At 52.0% G+C, this 15,557-nt stretch overlaps 6 protein-coding genes across 6 annotated transcripts; 3 read left to right on the forward strand and 3 right to left on the reverse strand.

The window, feature by feature from the left end:
* Positions 1–1,082: 1,082 nt before the first annotated feature.
* On the reverse strand, positions 1,083–2,845 carry F5Z01DRAFT_655161 (uncharacterized protein). Its single transcript, XM_046263476.1, has one exon. The coding sequence runs from the start codon at positions 2,706–2,708 to the stop codon at positions 1,338–1,340; it is 1,371 nt and encodes a 456-aa protein (XP_046118268.1). The 5' UTR covers positions 2,709–2,845; the 3' UTR covers positions 1,083–1,337.
* Positions 2,846–3,036: 191 nt separating this feature from the next.
* Positions 3,037–4,209, forward strand: F5Z01DRAFT_655162 (RTA1 like protein-domain-containing protein). Its single transcript, XM_046263477.1, has 2 exons — positions 3,037–3,389; positions 3,488–4,209. The coding sequence occupies exons 1-2, from the start codon at positions 3,218–3,220 to the stop codon at positions 4,153–4,155; spliced, it is 840 nt and encodes a 279-aa protein (XP_046118269.1). The 5' UTR covers positions 3,037–3,217; the 3' UTR covers positions 4,156–4,209.
* A 1,129-nt stretch (positions 4,210–5,338) lies between these two features.
* F5Z01DRAFT_723521 (RTA1 like protein-domain-containing protein) lies at positions 5,339–6,572 on the reverse strand (the record flags this gene model as incomplete). Its single annotated transcript, XM_046266615.1, has 3 exons — positions 6,207–6,572; positions 5,883–6,131; positions 5,339–5,796 (listed from the first exon to the last, which is right to left on the reverse strand). The coding sequence occupies exons 1-3, from the start codon at positions 6,388–6,390 to the stop codon at positions 5,339–5,341; spliced, it is 891 nt and encodes a 296-aa protein (XP_046118270.1). The 5' UTR covers positions 6,391–6,572.
* A 351-nt stretch (positions 6,573–6,923) lies between these two features.
* On the forward strand, positions 6,924–8,558 carry F5Z01DRAFT_750253 (glycosyl hydrolase family 3 N terminal domain-containing protein). The gene is made up of 2 exons (XM_046267016.1): positions 6,924–7,183; positions 7,315–8,558. Exons 1-2 carry the CDS (start codon positions 7,087–7,089, stop codon positions 8,394–8,396), a joined length of 1,179 nt encoding a protein of 392 aa, XP_046118271.1. The 5' UTR covers positions 6,924–7,086; the 3' UTR covers positions 8,397–8,558.
* A 789-nt stretch (positions 8,559–9,347) lies between these two features.
* Positions 9,348–12,404, reverse strand: F5Z01DRAFT_723527 (uncharacterized protein; the record flags this gene model as incomplete). Its single annotated transcript, XM_046266616.1, has 5 exons — positions 9,348–10,792; positions 10,821–11,050; positions 11,121–11,227; positions 11,280–11,910; positions 12,010–12,404. The coding sequence occupies 5 exons, from the start codon at positions 12,402–12,404 to the stop codon at positions 9,348–9,350; spliced, it is 2,808 nt and encodes a 935-aa protein (XP_046118272.1).
* A 1,603-nt stretch (positions 12,405–14,007) lies between these two features.
* On the forward strand, positions 14,008–15,095 carry F5Z01DRAFT_655167 (RmlC-like cupin domain-containing protein). The gene has a single exon (XM_046263478.1). It carries the CDS (start codon positions 14,338–14,340, stop codon positions 14,710–14,712), a length of 375 nt encoding a protein of 124 aa, XP_046118273.1. The 5' UTR covers positions 14,008–14,337; the 3' UTR covers positions 14,713–15,095.
* Positions 15,096–15,557: the final 462 nt, after the last annotated feature.

Genomic DNA, 15,557 nt, shown 5'->3' on the forward strand with positions numbered 1-15,557 from the left:
AAAGCCGTGTATCGCATTGCCACACGCACCTGCTATCACGCGACATCGAGCCAACGTGAGAATACCTCAAGGCCATATGTGCGATCACCAAAACTTGTTTGAAGGAGAAAATCGCAACGGTCGAGGGCTGGAGGATTTTCTTGTCAGAGTCACTAGACCAGAACTTGCCGCCGAATGTATCTCATGTGGTTTCTCCGATCGCACGCGGAATAAGATTGCATCGCTTGGACACACAGCCATGGAATTTCATGCATGGAGTACAAGAAACAGGAAGATGGTGTCATAATCTATATCTTATGATAGCCTGGGCGTCGACGAGGTTTAATACACTATGTGTTTCGCCTGATAGTTGACGAATGTCACGCCACGTTAATTGAGACATGAAACAAACCGATATACAGACAGTCACAGCGGGAAAAGACAGAAGTTCAGCACCAGTCACATTCAATTATGAAATGTTTCTTGCCTCTTTCTGGAATGATTCTCCTGCAAGAGTCGAGTGTATTGTAGCTGTAAGGCCACTGATTGAGTAATTTGACCCTTTGGCTGGTCATATCGAAGTGCCCCGTCGATTGTGTACAAGAAGAAGGCTGATACGTGCGTCTTTGAGAGTATTCGTGAGGGCCGTGCCAGTCGACCAACGGCGGTGTCGAAAGCGATGAGGAACTCTCGTGCAGATTTTGACTAGGGAAACCAAATGTTCAGTCTGGGACTCTGATAATAATGACATTGATGCTGATGACATAGAGCAGGTCTGAGTCTCCTCTTAGCGAGGATAAGTAAACACCAATCGGGCGCTGGCACCTCTCTCCCTCGCAGGGCCTCCAGCCGTCAGGCTCTTCCCGTCCTGTAGATCGTCTGACCTCGTTTGTTGCCGGAATTCCTGTTCGACAGCAGGTGTCTCTGGCCTGACGCTTGCCTTGTCTCGACCTCGGCTACGTCTAAAAGGAAGGTCCTTCGCTTTTGGGGTATTCTTGAGTTCTAGTCCATCAGGTGGAGGCCGAGTGATTATATTGTTTTAATGAGTACATGGCCATCATTGCGCGTGTGAAATTACTACTTGGGCTTTGTCGCGCGATTATGTTCGCGGTTCTGAATTTCTGATGCTTATAGAGGAACTTAAAGGGTACTCCGTAGTGGGGCCGATTTAGTCCGCCGGGCTACCCTAGACTGCCGAGAATAGTATACTTACAGAGGCGGCGAACCGCAAGAGACCAGTCATTCTCACGTAATTAAAGGTGATTCGAGAACATGTTGGGACAAGATCGAGCCGTCTAGAGCTTGCACAGCATATATTCTATCGACCTTGGTGCGATACTGGGGTTACGTGTCTTCACTCAAGCGTGTCCTCGAGTAGAATCGCATTGTGTAGAAGGGTCTGTACCGCGTTCAAAACGACTGCGTTGTCTACCTCCTCTTCCCCGATTCACCCCTTGAACAACTAGCAGCGGCCAAGACAAGGCGTCGGCCCAATACGGCCCAACATGATCAACCATGGCCCTCACCAACCCAGACTCGACATTGCGAAAGACCCAAAAGTCGCGATGCTGGTACATGACGGCCGTGTAAAAGGCAAAGACGGCGACGGCTTCGGGTCGGCGTTGGTATAATGCCTCGGTATATTCGTCCGAAACAAGCAGCGGCCAGGCCATGACGGCCTGCACGTCCCGCCGTGGATCGTCATGGCCGTCCGCCTTGAGTCGCAGGATCCATTCCAGCCATCGAGTGGCGTCGACGCAGGCTCGCATGGGGGACGACGACGATGACGACGACGACTGGTCCAGGCAGGCGCGCAAGCGGGCTGTCTCGGCGGTGTGCTCGGAAGAGCAAGTGTCGGCCTCGTCGACCCAAGCCGTGATGGAGAGGAGGTGCTTCAAGTCCGACTGCATGATGCGGTCCCAGTATCCTCTGATGACGGAGCGTACACCACGGTGAATGTGCACGTAGTCGACAAACGCCGAGATGAAGCTGCTCGCCGAGTGCTGGTGCTCGGCAATGGCGATGTGAAGACTATGGACGCCGAGAAACGAGGCGAAGAGGAAGGCGGAGAGGTAGGTATCGTCCGAGAGATGGCAGCGGGTCCCGTTGAAGAGGCCCAGCGCGCGCGTCTGCAGCTCCGTTGCCACGTGCTGCAGGGGGGGCGCCGACGATTGAGGCTGCCGCGTAGATGAATGGAGCGCGGACAGGGCCAGCAGCTGGTACAGGACGTATGGGGCCTCTGATGCGCTCCCCAGAGCGTGGCTGATGATGACGTGGATATCGCCCTGGAGAGCCATGTAGTCGGCCATGTTGGCGATGGCGTTGTAGAACAGGGTGAGATGAAGCACGCTGAAGGAGGTGAGCGGCCCGTTGCCGTCTGGGTGGGCGCGAGGTGATTGTCCAGACGGGGACGGCGAGGCATTGTTGATGGCGGGAATATGGACGTGTACCGGCCTCGATACATGGTGTGCAGAGTGCGTCCGGGCGGAGGCAGCACGATCATGCCCATTGGGCCTCGGCCTCGGGCTCGGGCTCCCGGGGATCAGGTGCAACGTCGAAGACGAAGACGACGAGTACACGCACGCTCGGTTCCCATACGTGCATTTGCGGCAACGGGGGCGCGTCTCGTCGCACTTGACCCGCCGTCTCTTGCATACCAGACAGCCGGTGCGAGACTTGGTGTGTGTCCGGCGGTTCTCGCGCTCCTCTGTGGGTGGCGGGGCTGCCATTTGATGTGCGTGATTGACTTGGGTCAATGAGAGTAGATGAGTGATGGAATCGAGCTCCGGGTCGGGAGCGAGAGAGCGAGGATGCTTACCGAGAAGAAGGAAAAGAAAGGGAAGGGGAGGAGGGACTGGAAGAGGTCAGGTCGGGCGCGAGGCGCTAATTAGATTTGACTATGCCATGCTTGCATGAGCTAGTGACGGGACACGACACCGAGCCCGAACCCGAACCCGAACCCGAGCCAGCACTGGTGAATACGAACGCGAACCCGACGGTGTGGGGTTGCGCTTATACGATTATAACAGTAGCGTACCTGGTGTCTGATGGCATCATGGTAGCTCAGGAGTCAGGACTCGGATGTAGTACTCTCGGGATTAATTGCACGCATACAGCCCGATGCTATAAGAACCTTGAATCCAGTTGACCCTCGTGGATATACGGGGCGCTCTTCATCTTTCACACGACTCAACTCGTTGGCACACACATCGTACATCGACGAAAGCATCAAATCGCCATGGCTGAGCTCAAGCCATACAGAGGGGACTACTACCTCTGGCAGTATGTCCCGTCCACCCCAGCGGCCGGTCTGTTCGTCGCCCTATTCTCTCTGGGGACTCTGCTCGTGACCTGGCGCACTGTCAAGCACCGCGCCTGGTTCTGCCTTGTCTTTGTCATTGGTGGCCTTTGTACGTCCACGATCAGAATGCTCAACTCCCTGGAATCCGAATCATTCTGCCTTTTCCAGTCCCTGACACGCTGACTGACGATGAAACCTGCTGTGCAGTGGAGATTATAGGTTACATTGCTCGCGCGCTCGCCAGGGACCAGACCGATCGCCTTATGCCCTTTGTCATCCAGAGCACCTTCATCCTCGTCGCACCCGCTCTCTTCGCCGCATCCGTATACATGACGCTCGGTCGTATCATCCGTAGCATTGGGGCCGAGGACCTCTCCTTGGTCCCTGTGCGATGGCTCACTGTTATCTTTGTGTGCGGCGATATTGCGTCCTTTGTCACCCAAGCCTCGGGTGCCGGTGTCATGGTCACGGGGGACACGATGACCACTGGAGAGAATATCATCGTCGGCGGTCTTTTTATACAGATTATTGTCTTTGGCCTCTTTGTCGTCACTTCGGCTATCTTTCACCACCGAGTCCGACGGCTGCGTCCAGGCACATCTCTCGAGTACGGGAATCGCTGGCAGAGCCTTATGACGATGCTATACGTCGTGAGCGGCTGCATTATGGTGCGGTCTGTCTTTCGTGTCATCGAGTATATCCTCGGAAATGACGGATATCCTCTTAGGCACGAGTGGACACTATACGTTTTCGATGCGGTACTCATGTTCGTCAGCGTCGTCTTGTTTGGATGGAGGTTCCCTCATCACCTAAAGGTTAAGACACACCTTAATGCAAGCACGGACAGGGAACTTGGTCAGATGCAGCATAGTTAGACGACACAGCAGGACTAGGCTACACGCACGTCCCGTGTACCTTCGTTCTCGGCGGCTGTAATATCATTCTCTTCAACTTTGCCTCCGATGGCCCCTGTCGTCTGTAACCTGTCAAAAGCCTCCATAACATCCTTGTCTCGAAAGTTCCGCGCCAAATGCTGTGCCCCCGTTCTCATTGCGTGCTGAAAGGACTTGCGAGTCCGGCAATTCAATACGTGCATCGCGCTCTTGTAGATACCTTGGAGCGGGTAGACTCCTAGTCCCACAGTTGCTACCATCAGACCGCAAGTCAGCACAGTGCCACCATGAGATTCCTTTCGGCGAAACTGCTTGGCCAGGCAGAAGGGGCGAATACCTCACCTGTGAAGAGTTTAGAGGAAATGCTCGTGACGCCTTTCAAGACGCCCGTCGCAGCGCCAACTGGACCCCCTGTCTTCCCCCCCACGTAGGGAAGAAGCACCAGATCAGTGACCCCATCGTATATACCAAATACGACGGCTTCCAGTCAGAGATGTGCCCGTAATCTCTGACCTCTCCACTGTAGAGCATCGGGATGTTTCGCCAGCCTTCGGCATAGGCGAAGGGGATGATGATGGCGCTGCTCGTCTTGGCCAAGTGCCCCATTTCATCGGCAGAGGCCACCGTCAAAGCTTTCATAGTGCTCCCACACTGTCGCGATTCCTTTGTTTTTCTGGTACTTGGACTGGCCCGGTCTAGTTCACCTTGGCGTACTGTCGGGAGAGGCAAGTCGGCATTGGCTTCGGGGATTCTCCGTCCAGCGTACGCCTTGAGTGGCCTCGTCACCTTATCCGCAGCGGCCTTGGCCCTGTGCTTAACGTGAAGCTTATAGCCTAACCCTGTCGATCCAATACTGTAACTACAAGTACAAAATAAAATTAAAAGTAAATATAGATAGAGATATTTGCGGTCGGTTTTAGAGAATAGATATAGTAACGTTAGTGCTGCTCGATCATAGTGACATTATTAATGTAGCTAAATATACTATTTTGCATGATATCTCCCGTGTTCATAAACTAGGACGTCTGTAGGTAGAGTACCCCTGGCTATCTACACAGGCTTTCTTTACCTTTCCGGCTAAGCTTTCTCACACGTCCCCAAGCAAAGAACCCCTCTCCTCTTTGTATCTAGCACCGAGGTAGAAGGAAAAAAGCCGCCCTGAACTTTAAGCCATCCGCGAGTATGGATGGCTCGTCAGTGTCTGCCTCTGATCCAAAATTACATCATCATCGAGGGCCCTTTCCTCGGCCAGGAGAAGGCCAGGATGGAAATATGCCATCGTAGCCGCCACGATAAACATCAATGCTGTATCTAGCAGATAGATGTATATCTCCTTCTGCAAAAGCGACCCGTTGTTTCCCTGGGCGTACTCAATCATGCGGAACACGGAGCGCACAAGGATGAGCAGGCTGACAATGTATGTGACCCATATGACCGTCTTCCACCGTGTGAGAGTGCCGCGAGCCTTTGTCGTCGGTAAACTCGCGATTCGGCGGTGAAATGTTGCCATGACAATCATGAATCCGCTGAAGAAGGTGACCTGGACGCCAAGCCCGAGAAGAATGATTGTGTTACCAAGGTTGCTGGTCGACTCAGAGTCAGAAGCAGCCATGAGACCACCGCCTGTCAGTGTTAGCAACATTACACAAGCCATTCGGCAATAGCATAATACTGTGCCCACCACAGCATCCGTTGGAGTAGGAACTCACCTCCACCCTGGCCAAATATGGAGATCACGTCGCCAAGGAGGAAGATCTTTGTCAGCCACCTTGGAGAGATGACGGAGAATTGCTCAGCGTCCAAATGACGAATGATTCGGCCGAGGAGCATATAAATCGATGCAGCGAAGAGGGTTGGACCAAGAAGAATGAGGAGATTTTGCAGAATATATGGCATCAGGGTCCAATCGGGTGTCTGTTTGGCTGACCATGCTCGCATCCCGTATCCGATGCATTCGACTGCGAGGTGAAGAACGTCTGGGTGAGCCACGGTATACGTAGACGTGCATGCCAGCGGAGAGGCCAGTCACTTACGACAGCATCCCACCAGGAAGGGGATGAAGAACCAGGTCTTCTTCCGGAAGAGGATTTGAAAATGTCGGATAGACGCAATGGCGAAAAAGAGGGTGAAGATGATGGCGGCAGCCAGTGAAGGATCGTAGTGATATAGCTTGAACCCCTCACTGTCGCTTTCGGTAGAGGTTGAGTCTACGGCCATGACGGACGTGGGAGCAGTTTCGAGTGTCCGACGCCGATGGTCTATTTCACAAAGACAGCAAAAGAGTGACTTGAGCGAATGAAAGTAGAGGACAGAATGAATGTATAGAAGGATCGGCGGGTTGAATAAAGACTTTTGTTTCTCCCAAACCTAGAAGCCGAGGAATTGAGCCTTTATGCGATATCTTGACGCATTCGGGCCATAAGGGGTTTATGCTGTGATGGGAGGCAAGGCTGACAAGTGCCGTTGATTCAATTCTACTGAGTCTCATCGTACGAAATCATAATCGCACAAATGTTTCACGTCTCCGAACACTGCCTCGTGATAAAGGGGCTCTGTACATGGGCGCGGCTCTTGAGGAGCCGATCTCGCCGAACGAGGGCCAAAAATATATGTACGAACCCGAGGCTGGGAACGAACCCGAAGCCCCGTACGAGAACCCGAGCCTCTCCCCCCCCCCCCCCCCCGGCGGTCTAAGACTAGGCCTTATTTAGAACTCCAGACCCGACTTCTGCGTACCGACATGGAGCTTTAGAAACTACCAGCGTAATGCGACCTTGGCGAAATGTCGCGAACTTGTGATGACCAAACGAGATGAACGTGGTCGCAGACTAAACATACGCTCTACCCACGCGAGATATAAAACGTTTTGAGGCCCCCAAAGTTATCAACGAACAATCTCAGCATAAAACCGTCATGTATCGATTCTTGAACAAAATGTCGGGCAATAGTCAGCATTTGCCAGCCTTATTGTTACTTCTCGCCGTCGCAATCCCTGGCCCCACTGTTGCGAGTATGTATGTCTGCGTTCTTCCTCCCGATTGTGCTCAGAGAGCATGCTTTTCCAAGCCTTTTTGTCGTCCTGCTAACGTCGAAGCAGCGTGGTAGGAGGCTTCTGAGAAAGCCCACGACTTCGTCTCTCAGTCTCTGGTGTGCAGTCCGTCGGTGTCCAGGCATGCGTCAAGCATCACGTTGGAAACGAGCAGGAGACGCAGCGTACTTTGACCACCAACGACGACGGGGCCATCATTGACGCCGTGTCGGCCAACATTAACGATCGCACGCTCCATGAGCTCTATCTCTGGCCGTTCGCCAATGCCGTCCAGTCTGACGTGTCGAGCATCATGTGCTCGTACAATCGTGTCAATGGGAAATATACGTGTGCCAACCCGGAGACTCTCGGGATGCTGCGAGACGAATTGGCATTCCCCGGCTATATCGTCTCTGACTGGTACTCAACGCATTCTACCATTGCCTCTGCCAATGCAGGGCTTGATGTTGAGATGCCCGGAAATTTCAGCGCGGTTGCGGGCGAGGCTTACTTTGGCGACATGTTGCTAGAGGCAGTCAGCAACCAGTCCGCATCGGTGGAGCGCCTCGACGAGATGGTCGAGAGGGTCACGAGGCCTTATTACCTTCTCGGACAGGATGGGGGATTCCCAACGCTGGACCCGGCTAATGCTGCCGCCTTTGTCGTCTATCAGTATGGCCACAGCAGCGAATTACTCTCGTACTATCCCTTACTTAATGCTCGGGACGTCCGTGGTGAGCACGCAAAGCTTACTCGGGAGCTCGGAAGCGCCGCGACAGTTCTCCTCAAGAACGAGAACGACACACTGCCTCTCAAAGCCCCGATAAACGTGGGGATCTTCGGCAATGGTGCACCGTATCCGACAATTGGATCAGCATTTCTCGACTACGGAGATCATCCCGAAGGGTTCGAAATGGGAACCGTTGACATTGGCGGCGGGTCGGGCACTGTCAGGCATACCAACCTCGTGGCGCCCCTTGAAGCCATTCGGAGGCAGACTGAATCGTACGGCGGTCGTGTACAGGTTCTGCTCGACAACACCGAGATAATCAAAGGGACATTCAGAACGATTTACCCTGTTCCGGATGTCTGCCTGGTCTTCCTCAAAGCATACGCTACCGAGGGGCAGGACAGACAGAATCTGGACCTCGAATGGGAAGCAACAACGTGTCACCTACAACCGCCCACACCTTAGTATCCCGAAATTTTCGCTAGAGTCTATAAGACACAGAATAACCAAAAATAATCATAAAAAAACATACAACAGCCGGTATTCGCTAGTCGTCACCGACCTAACTACTAGTCGGCCCCTTAGCGGCTTAACTATGGGAGAGCGGACGGGATCCCGTGTTTTCCACTAGGTGTGGTCGTATGTAACAGAGAGTGGTTTGTTTATTATTATCTAGATTCCGTCGATAACAAGACTCTGTGGACTCGGCGCGGATGGCAGGGCAGTGGAGACTCCACCCGTCTATAGAAACAACTACCGTGCCGCTTTAGGAATGAAGTTTGGCACGCAGCATATCTGGATCTCGAAACGTGTTCCCGGCCCTCGATTCGGGATTTGTCTGCAATCTAGTGGCTGGCCCTTGTACTTGACACCCCTGGTGACTAGACATCCTAACGAGAAGCAGTGCAGTCCCTAGAGTGCTTTAGCTGGGGCATGCGACATAGCCAGGGCCTTTCACCGTTGGAACCTAGATAAGGCAAGTTTATTTGGTCTTTGACTTGCAGATACGCCGCGGCTCAGAACGCGGGCGTAGGCTCGCGTGCACCCGATAGTCAAACATCTTGAAAGCACATGCACAGGGTCCGCAAATCCAAAGTCCAGTTACTCCAGTGGGAAAGGTACCTCATCCTCCCCTGGACCTTCAGAAACAATGTACCCCTGTTATCGAGCTCGAGAGAATTGAGAGTTGTTCAGGCCGGGCTCTGAAACCATTCGGGAGTGACCGGTAGTTGCAGTTGTTTCACAAGCTCCAGAAGCCAACAAAGCCTTCTCCTACACCATGTCTCTCGGTCGCGTTCATCCACTTGTGACTCGCCCTCGTACAGGCACTGCCCCTTGATCCACTCAACGTACGCTTCCACATCCTGCACAGCCTTGGCAACTGGGTCGGGCATCTTCGGGAAGAGATTGAGCCTTTCAATAAACTCGTCTCTCTTCCGGTCCACTACAAAGTGGCATGGGGGCTTGACAGATCAGAACCTGAACAGCTTGCTCGCGAAAAACTATACTTACCTCCCGACTTCGCCTTGGGAGGCCCCTTTTGTAATCGTCTGTCTTGCTGATCTCAATATCGAGGGATTTCTTGGTCAATCCCATCCAAGTCACTAGTAATTCGTCGAAACTTCTTTCGACCAATTGCTTCATGGAGTCTTCTAGCGTGTCGGTAAGGTCTGACTCTTTGTCGATTATCTCGTTAATTTTTCCAGTGGGGATCGTGTCCGGACGCAGGTTGGGGTGCCAAGGCGATGGAAAAAAGACCTCCCGTTGACAACAGACGTGGGTCATTCCAAGATGATCGAAAATCAGCCTTCGGATGAAAGATAACAGAACGAGCCGCGCCTCCTTCGGGCCAAGAACTTCATGAAGAACATGAAGCAGTTCTAGAGACCAAACAGGAACGCGTCTATCCTGGCTCGATCCAGGCGTTAATGGTTCATGTGCCAGTGCACTAGTTGGGAAACATCCGCCGGGGGAACATGGGCATCTGCAGTTGTCCGGGTATACCGCATTGGCGCCGTGGGACAGCAGAATACGCACAATGGCCATATTATTGCTGATCTTATTTATGCAATGATGCTTTAACCCCACGAGGGAGTAATACAATGATGTGCGCTTCCAGTTGTCTTCGAGGTCCACGTGAGCTCTAGCGGCGAGAACGCTTCGAACTAATCCGGGGTTGTATTTTTGGACAGCCCTGATCAAAGGACTCTGGCCCATGTTGTTCCTATGATTGATGCGTTCAAATCCATGCCGTAGCAGGGCCTCGACTTGTTGAGAAGAGCTGACAGCGTGCATCAGGGAGTTGTTACAGACTCCTTCGTGAAGGTCATTGAACAGGAAATTAACCGAAACACACTGGGTCAGTAGCTGATCAAACAGTTCGACGTTGTAGTCCACGCTCGGATTCGCCATGATAGAACGGTCGAAGAGAAACTGCATAGTGGTTGTTTGAGATAATTCTTCAGCCACGTCTTGTCCTGCTGCAAGTTCGATTTGCTTGAGCGAGGAAAGGACAAGCCTCCAATTCTCTCGTGCCATGGCGTAATGAAGAAAAGTACGCTGGTTCAAATTGCACTCGGTGAAGAGGTCGGCGTCAGATCTGATCAGAATCGCCAGCGCATCCAGTTGGTTTGTTGCTGCGGCGTACATGAGAGGTGTTATGCCGTGCCTGTCGACAGAGTTCACGTCATGCCCTCTTTCTATAAGGGCATTTAGAAATTGTGGCGCAGATACAGCGATATGGATCGGAGTCTGTCCGAGACTGTTTTGTTGGTCAGGTTTGGCTCGATTCAGCCATCGTTCGAAAGCGGCGGTGTCGCGATCTAAGATTGCCTCGTGGAGCGGTGTCATTCCGGCAAAGCCTTTCGCATCAAACATTAGCATGGGTACTAGTCCGATGGAATGAAAGCTCCTTGCCTTGGTTATTCTTGCGCAATAGATCCAGGTACTCGATGAAGAAAGGATCGGGGGTCAAGCTTTCGGAAATCCAATTTGGTGAACAAGGTGCTGGCCAGTCGTTGCCGGCGACCTCGGGCAAATCAATGCCGAGGCTGAGCAAAGACTCGAGCAAGCCCAAATGAGGACCTTCACCGATCAATTGAGCACACTTGATCAGGAACCTGTCATTGCACTTGAATTAGTGGATCTGAGCAAGACAATGAACATGGCGGTGACGCATGGGGTTCTCACCGCGGATGCTCTACTCCTCGCGTCATCTCAAAGTCAATAACGAAGAGCCGAAGAAGAGCATGAATGTTTTCAAGGGGCACCCTCCTGAATAAAGCCACCACTAGCTCCTACAAAGGCGTCAACTCTCGGAAAGCATAGGCGAACAACTGGCACACATACCTCAATGTATGACACCCCGCTTGGGTTGACATGTTGGCGGAATTCTCCTGGACCGGCTCGAAACATGCCAGTGAGTGTTTCTCGGGCTTCTCGGAACGAAATCTGTCTAGTCTGGACCTTCCAAATAGTCTCAAACCCAAGTGAAGTGTAAGGCACGACGTGCTCTACCGTGAATGCTGAGCGGAGAGAAAATCCCCTAAACGTCGATAGAATGAAACAATCTACGACAAGTGCTCTCTCGATTCCTAGCTGTGAAAGCGCGATTCTGAAGTTTATGCCGTATCTGGTGGTGCTACAGGTGTCCGTGTCGCAGTTCTGGAAGAAGACCGCGAGTGGCGAATATTCAAGCGCCCAAAATCTTCTCGATGTCGCTACCATGCGGTGGCAAGCACATGGGCATGAGTTAGCTGCACATCTGTCCGGTTTTCTAGTCCTGATCCTTTGCGAAGCCCGAGGTGCTCCTCTCGGGTTCTGGCGACTCGGAGGCGAACTTGGAGCAGTGGGCTCTGGTTCTGCATTTGCAGTGTGGTCAGTATCATTGCCTTCGACTTCAACTTCGTCTTGTTCGATGATCCTAGTAGATGATTCGACAAATTTCGCCAGGAGTCTTTGTTCTCCCGACGAAGGGCGCCTCGTGAATGAATTCAGTCTATGAGACAGCCCAAGTCAGTAAGCTTTAATCTCCAGCGGTTGCAACAGCAGTAAGAGCTTGGATGCGAAAAATACTAACAGGAAAAGGTCGATCTTTGCTAATTGAATGCTCTCGCGGAGCTTTTGTGCCTCTGGTCTCCAATGCCGAAAGGTTAGCACCTTGACAGGGTTCCGGAATTTGCTTTGACCCCTATCCTGAAGCTTCGCGTTGAGCACTCCGAGATCTTTCATGAGCTGAGATAAAGAATCCGTACAATGACGAAGTAAGAACTCATCACAAGCATTGGCCTGAGGTAGACCCTCCTTTGCGCGACCGACAATGTAACTGATAAGATCCAACTCCGCCAGCAACGAGCTCACTTCTGCCGGGGCTTCGAGTGCGCTGTTTCTAATGTCTTTGTATCTGTCGATATAAGTAATCGTTTGGACCAACAGAGGCACAATGCCCAGAACCAGGCCGGCGACTTCTGCCATGGTGGACTGGTTTCGCGGTCAGTCTTGAGATGTTTGAGAGAAAACCTTGATGGATGTGTACGAGCCTCGTCTCGACACAGCGACGCCTCGGACTATTAGAACCGCGAACCTGGCAACGAAGCTGCCCTGCAGTCTGCCTTCTTCGTTCTATGTGACCTATGCAGGCAAATTTGACCATGTAACCTGACAGTACAGCCAATGGTGTACGGGCGGTTCAGTTATTTGCATGCGTCGGCGGTTAGTTGTGGCTGTTGGCTGCAAGGACGCTCCAGAGGACGCTAGATGGGCCCTTTCGTCGCGCGCCGAGGACTCGGCCTTGTTGAGAAAATGTTTGTTCAAGAGATACTTCCTGTACAAAAAGGGCGAGAACCTTGAAGAGGTAGAAGAGGTAGAAATGTGTCCCGACAGGAAGATCGCCGCTCTATTCGTGTTCACGCCTTCATTCTTAGCTCCAACCCACAACAACAACAACCACAGCAACAACAACAACAAAACGCCATTTAGATCTAGAATATCAACTCCTGCTAACCCGTGAGAAGAATAGATTATTCCGGAGACGTTGGTTAGATAGCTTTCTCGCCCATGGATCATATATTAGCATGGTGCTCGGGCATTGACATCTTTGCTCAGGACGCTGGAAGTGGCACGCTCTTACAGACACTTCGGAAGCACTCTAGCAGTGCTTTGTCCCTTGCCTTCTCACCCGACGGCTAAATATTAGTATCAGGGTCAGAGGACGAATCTGTTCGTATGTTGAATATGCAGAGAAGGACGAACACACAACGCCCTGCAGACCATAGTGACTGGTGATAGACATGAAGTTTTCAGCAGACGGTTAACTCGCAGCGTCTGTATCCGCTGATGACAGGGTGCGGATCTGGAACACCAGGTCAGGCACCCGTTTGAGGACAATGGCAGATGTCCAGAGTAACGGATTTCAACGTCTTACTTCTGGCATGCCTGGCAGAGGACGTACGACGAGAGTCTACTAAATATGGGCTTGATCTTATCACGGCTTGGACTTGCAAGGGAAAGCAGAAATGGGTGTGCATCCCTTAAGAGCATTAAATCACAGTCTAGACGGGTAGGGGGCTAATAGTCTCCCCTGGGTGTAGGTTAGGCCGCGTGCTTGGCTTGTAAGTTACCAACGACGAGTTAATTAGATATGAATCGTGCGACATGCATAAGCAGTTCTAACTTATAAAAGATACACGAGCCCGACTTAGACGATCCGTTTATCTCTAGCACGTAGAGGTCATGGAGTCCAAAATATAATCCTAATACCTAGAAGACATCCTTTTCTTATGAGTCACGACAAAAAGAGACATACAACAGTCGGTATTCGCTAGTCGTCACCGACCTAACTACTAATCGACCCCTTAGTAGCTTAACTATGGGAGAGCGGACGGGATCCCGTGTTTTCCACTAGGTATGGTCGTATGTGAAGGATTTGGTATGTAATACAGTCTATGGTACCTTGAGTCAATAGAAAAGCCGTGATATGTCGAAGGGAAGCAACTGCTTGTCTACAGAAGATAAGCGTAGGTTGCAGCCACGGCAGAAAGAACCCCCACAGTAGGCTGGTACTCATAGACCGATTTACTTTTTGAATAATCGTGGTAATTTAATTTAATAGCTTCTCTCGTCTCTGTTATAGCATTTTTGACCGTACTACGTACGGTTTGTCCAGTCTACTAATTACGCATTGGCGGGTGGCTAGCGTCTGCGCCTACATGTAATTGGCCAATCCATATCCAGCTGTGCAATTGCGCCCTTCCGCAGCGTCGTGACATGAAAGGCGTGCACATTGGCGGGGCAAACATTGATCATTTCAATAAAACAACGTAGCTATAAATCAGCCTGCAACCATTACCACAGAGCCGAACGCCTAGTAAAGAGTGCACAGAATCACAAATTTCCCCAAGCCACCAAGATGCCCGCCGTTTCCATCCCCTCCACGCTCAACTCCTTTACAGAGACTTGGTCCCCGCGCCTCGTCGCCTCCGTCAACGGTCAGCATGTCAAGATCGCCAAATGCGACGGCGCCTTCATCTTCCACTCCCACCCGGACTCGGAGGAGCTCTTCTACCTGCTCTCCGGCCGCCTCATAATGGAGATAGAGGGCGACGCGGACAATGTGGTCATGTCGCCGGGAGATGTCTACGTCGTGCCCAAGGGCGTGCGTCATCGGCCCGTCTGTGAGAATGCGGAGATCATGATGGTGGAGAAGGCCGGGACGGTGAACACGGGGGACGAGCCGGCGGGGGAGAGGACGAGGGTGCCAGTCGATGCTATGGAGCAATCATGATATTGATTCTTGGGGATCTGTCAAGACTTTCGAGGGCAAGTCATAACAAACAGGTCGAATTTAGCGGTAGACCATGCTAGATCGTTACTTTTGGTCTCGAGGGCTGCACAGTGGTGAGATCCATATCTAATGGAACGTTGTTCTATCTACATACCGTCTAATTATTCACGGCCTTCGGGTACGCAGTGATCTTTTCGGATAAGGCGCTCTCCCAAGTCCTTGGCGGGCTCTCCAATGTCCCGGAATCCTTCCTCGACTTCCGCGCCCCTCTACCATTCGGCGCCAAGTCTTCGGTGGATGGGTCCCTCGCTTGATCACCAGCCCGAGAGCCGAGAGGTACGTACGGAGTATGGTCGGAAGAAAAAAAAAAAAAAAAAAAAAAACACGTGTTGACCCTCTCCCAGGCTGACGGTGAGTCTTGACTTTGTGCTCTTGGTAATCAGTCGCTTATTATTAGATTAATTAAACCACGTGTGCAGAAGATAAAGGAGTGCGGACTGTGCGGTCCCTCAGCCTGGGCACCTACCTTGGCGTCTGGAAATATTGGCTGAGGGTGATTTGACCTGACCGAACCGGACGCAGGAGCAAGTCCCCTAATCCTGGCTCTGATGCTCCCATGGGCCATGGGCCATTGCATGGATGGAACTTGGAAGCTGGAGGGCTAATGCACCGCGACATGGATAGTGTGGAGTGATGGAAGCAGACGACGGGCTTCTCACAAGTCCGAGTCTGCGGCGAGTCATGAGAAGATGGACTCTCCCAATTGATACCAGAGATCATGGCACAGGTAAAGTAAAAGGAATCGTCCTTCAATTGAGCCAGAGGCTTGCCGCTACATGTTCTCT

The sequence above is a fragment of the Emericellopsis atlantica genome (assembly GCF_019669845.1).
Source record: "Emericellopsis atlantica unplaced genomic scaffold F5Z01scaffold_13, whole genome shotgun sequence".
Taxonomy (NCBI): Eukaryota; Fungi; Ascomycota; class Sordariomycetes; order Hypocreales; family Bionectriaceae; genus Emericellopsis; species Emericellopsis atlantica.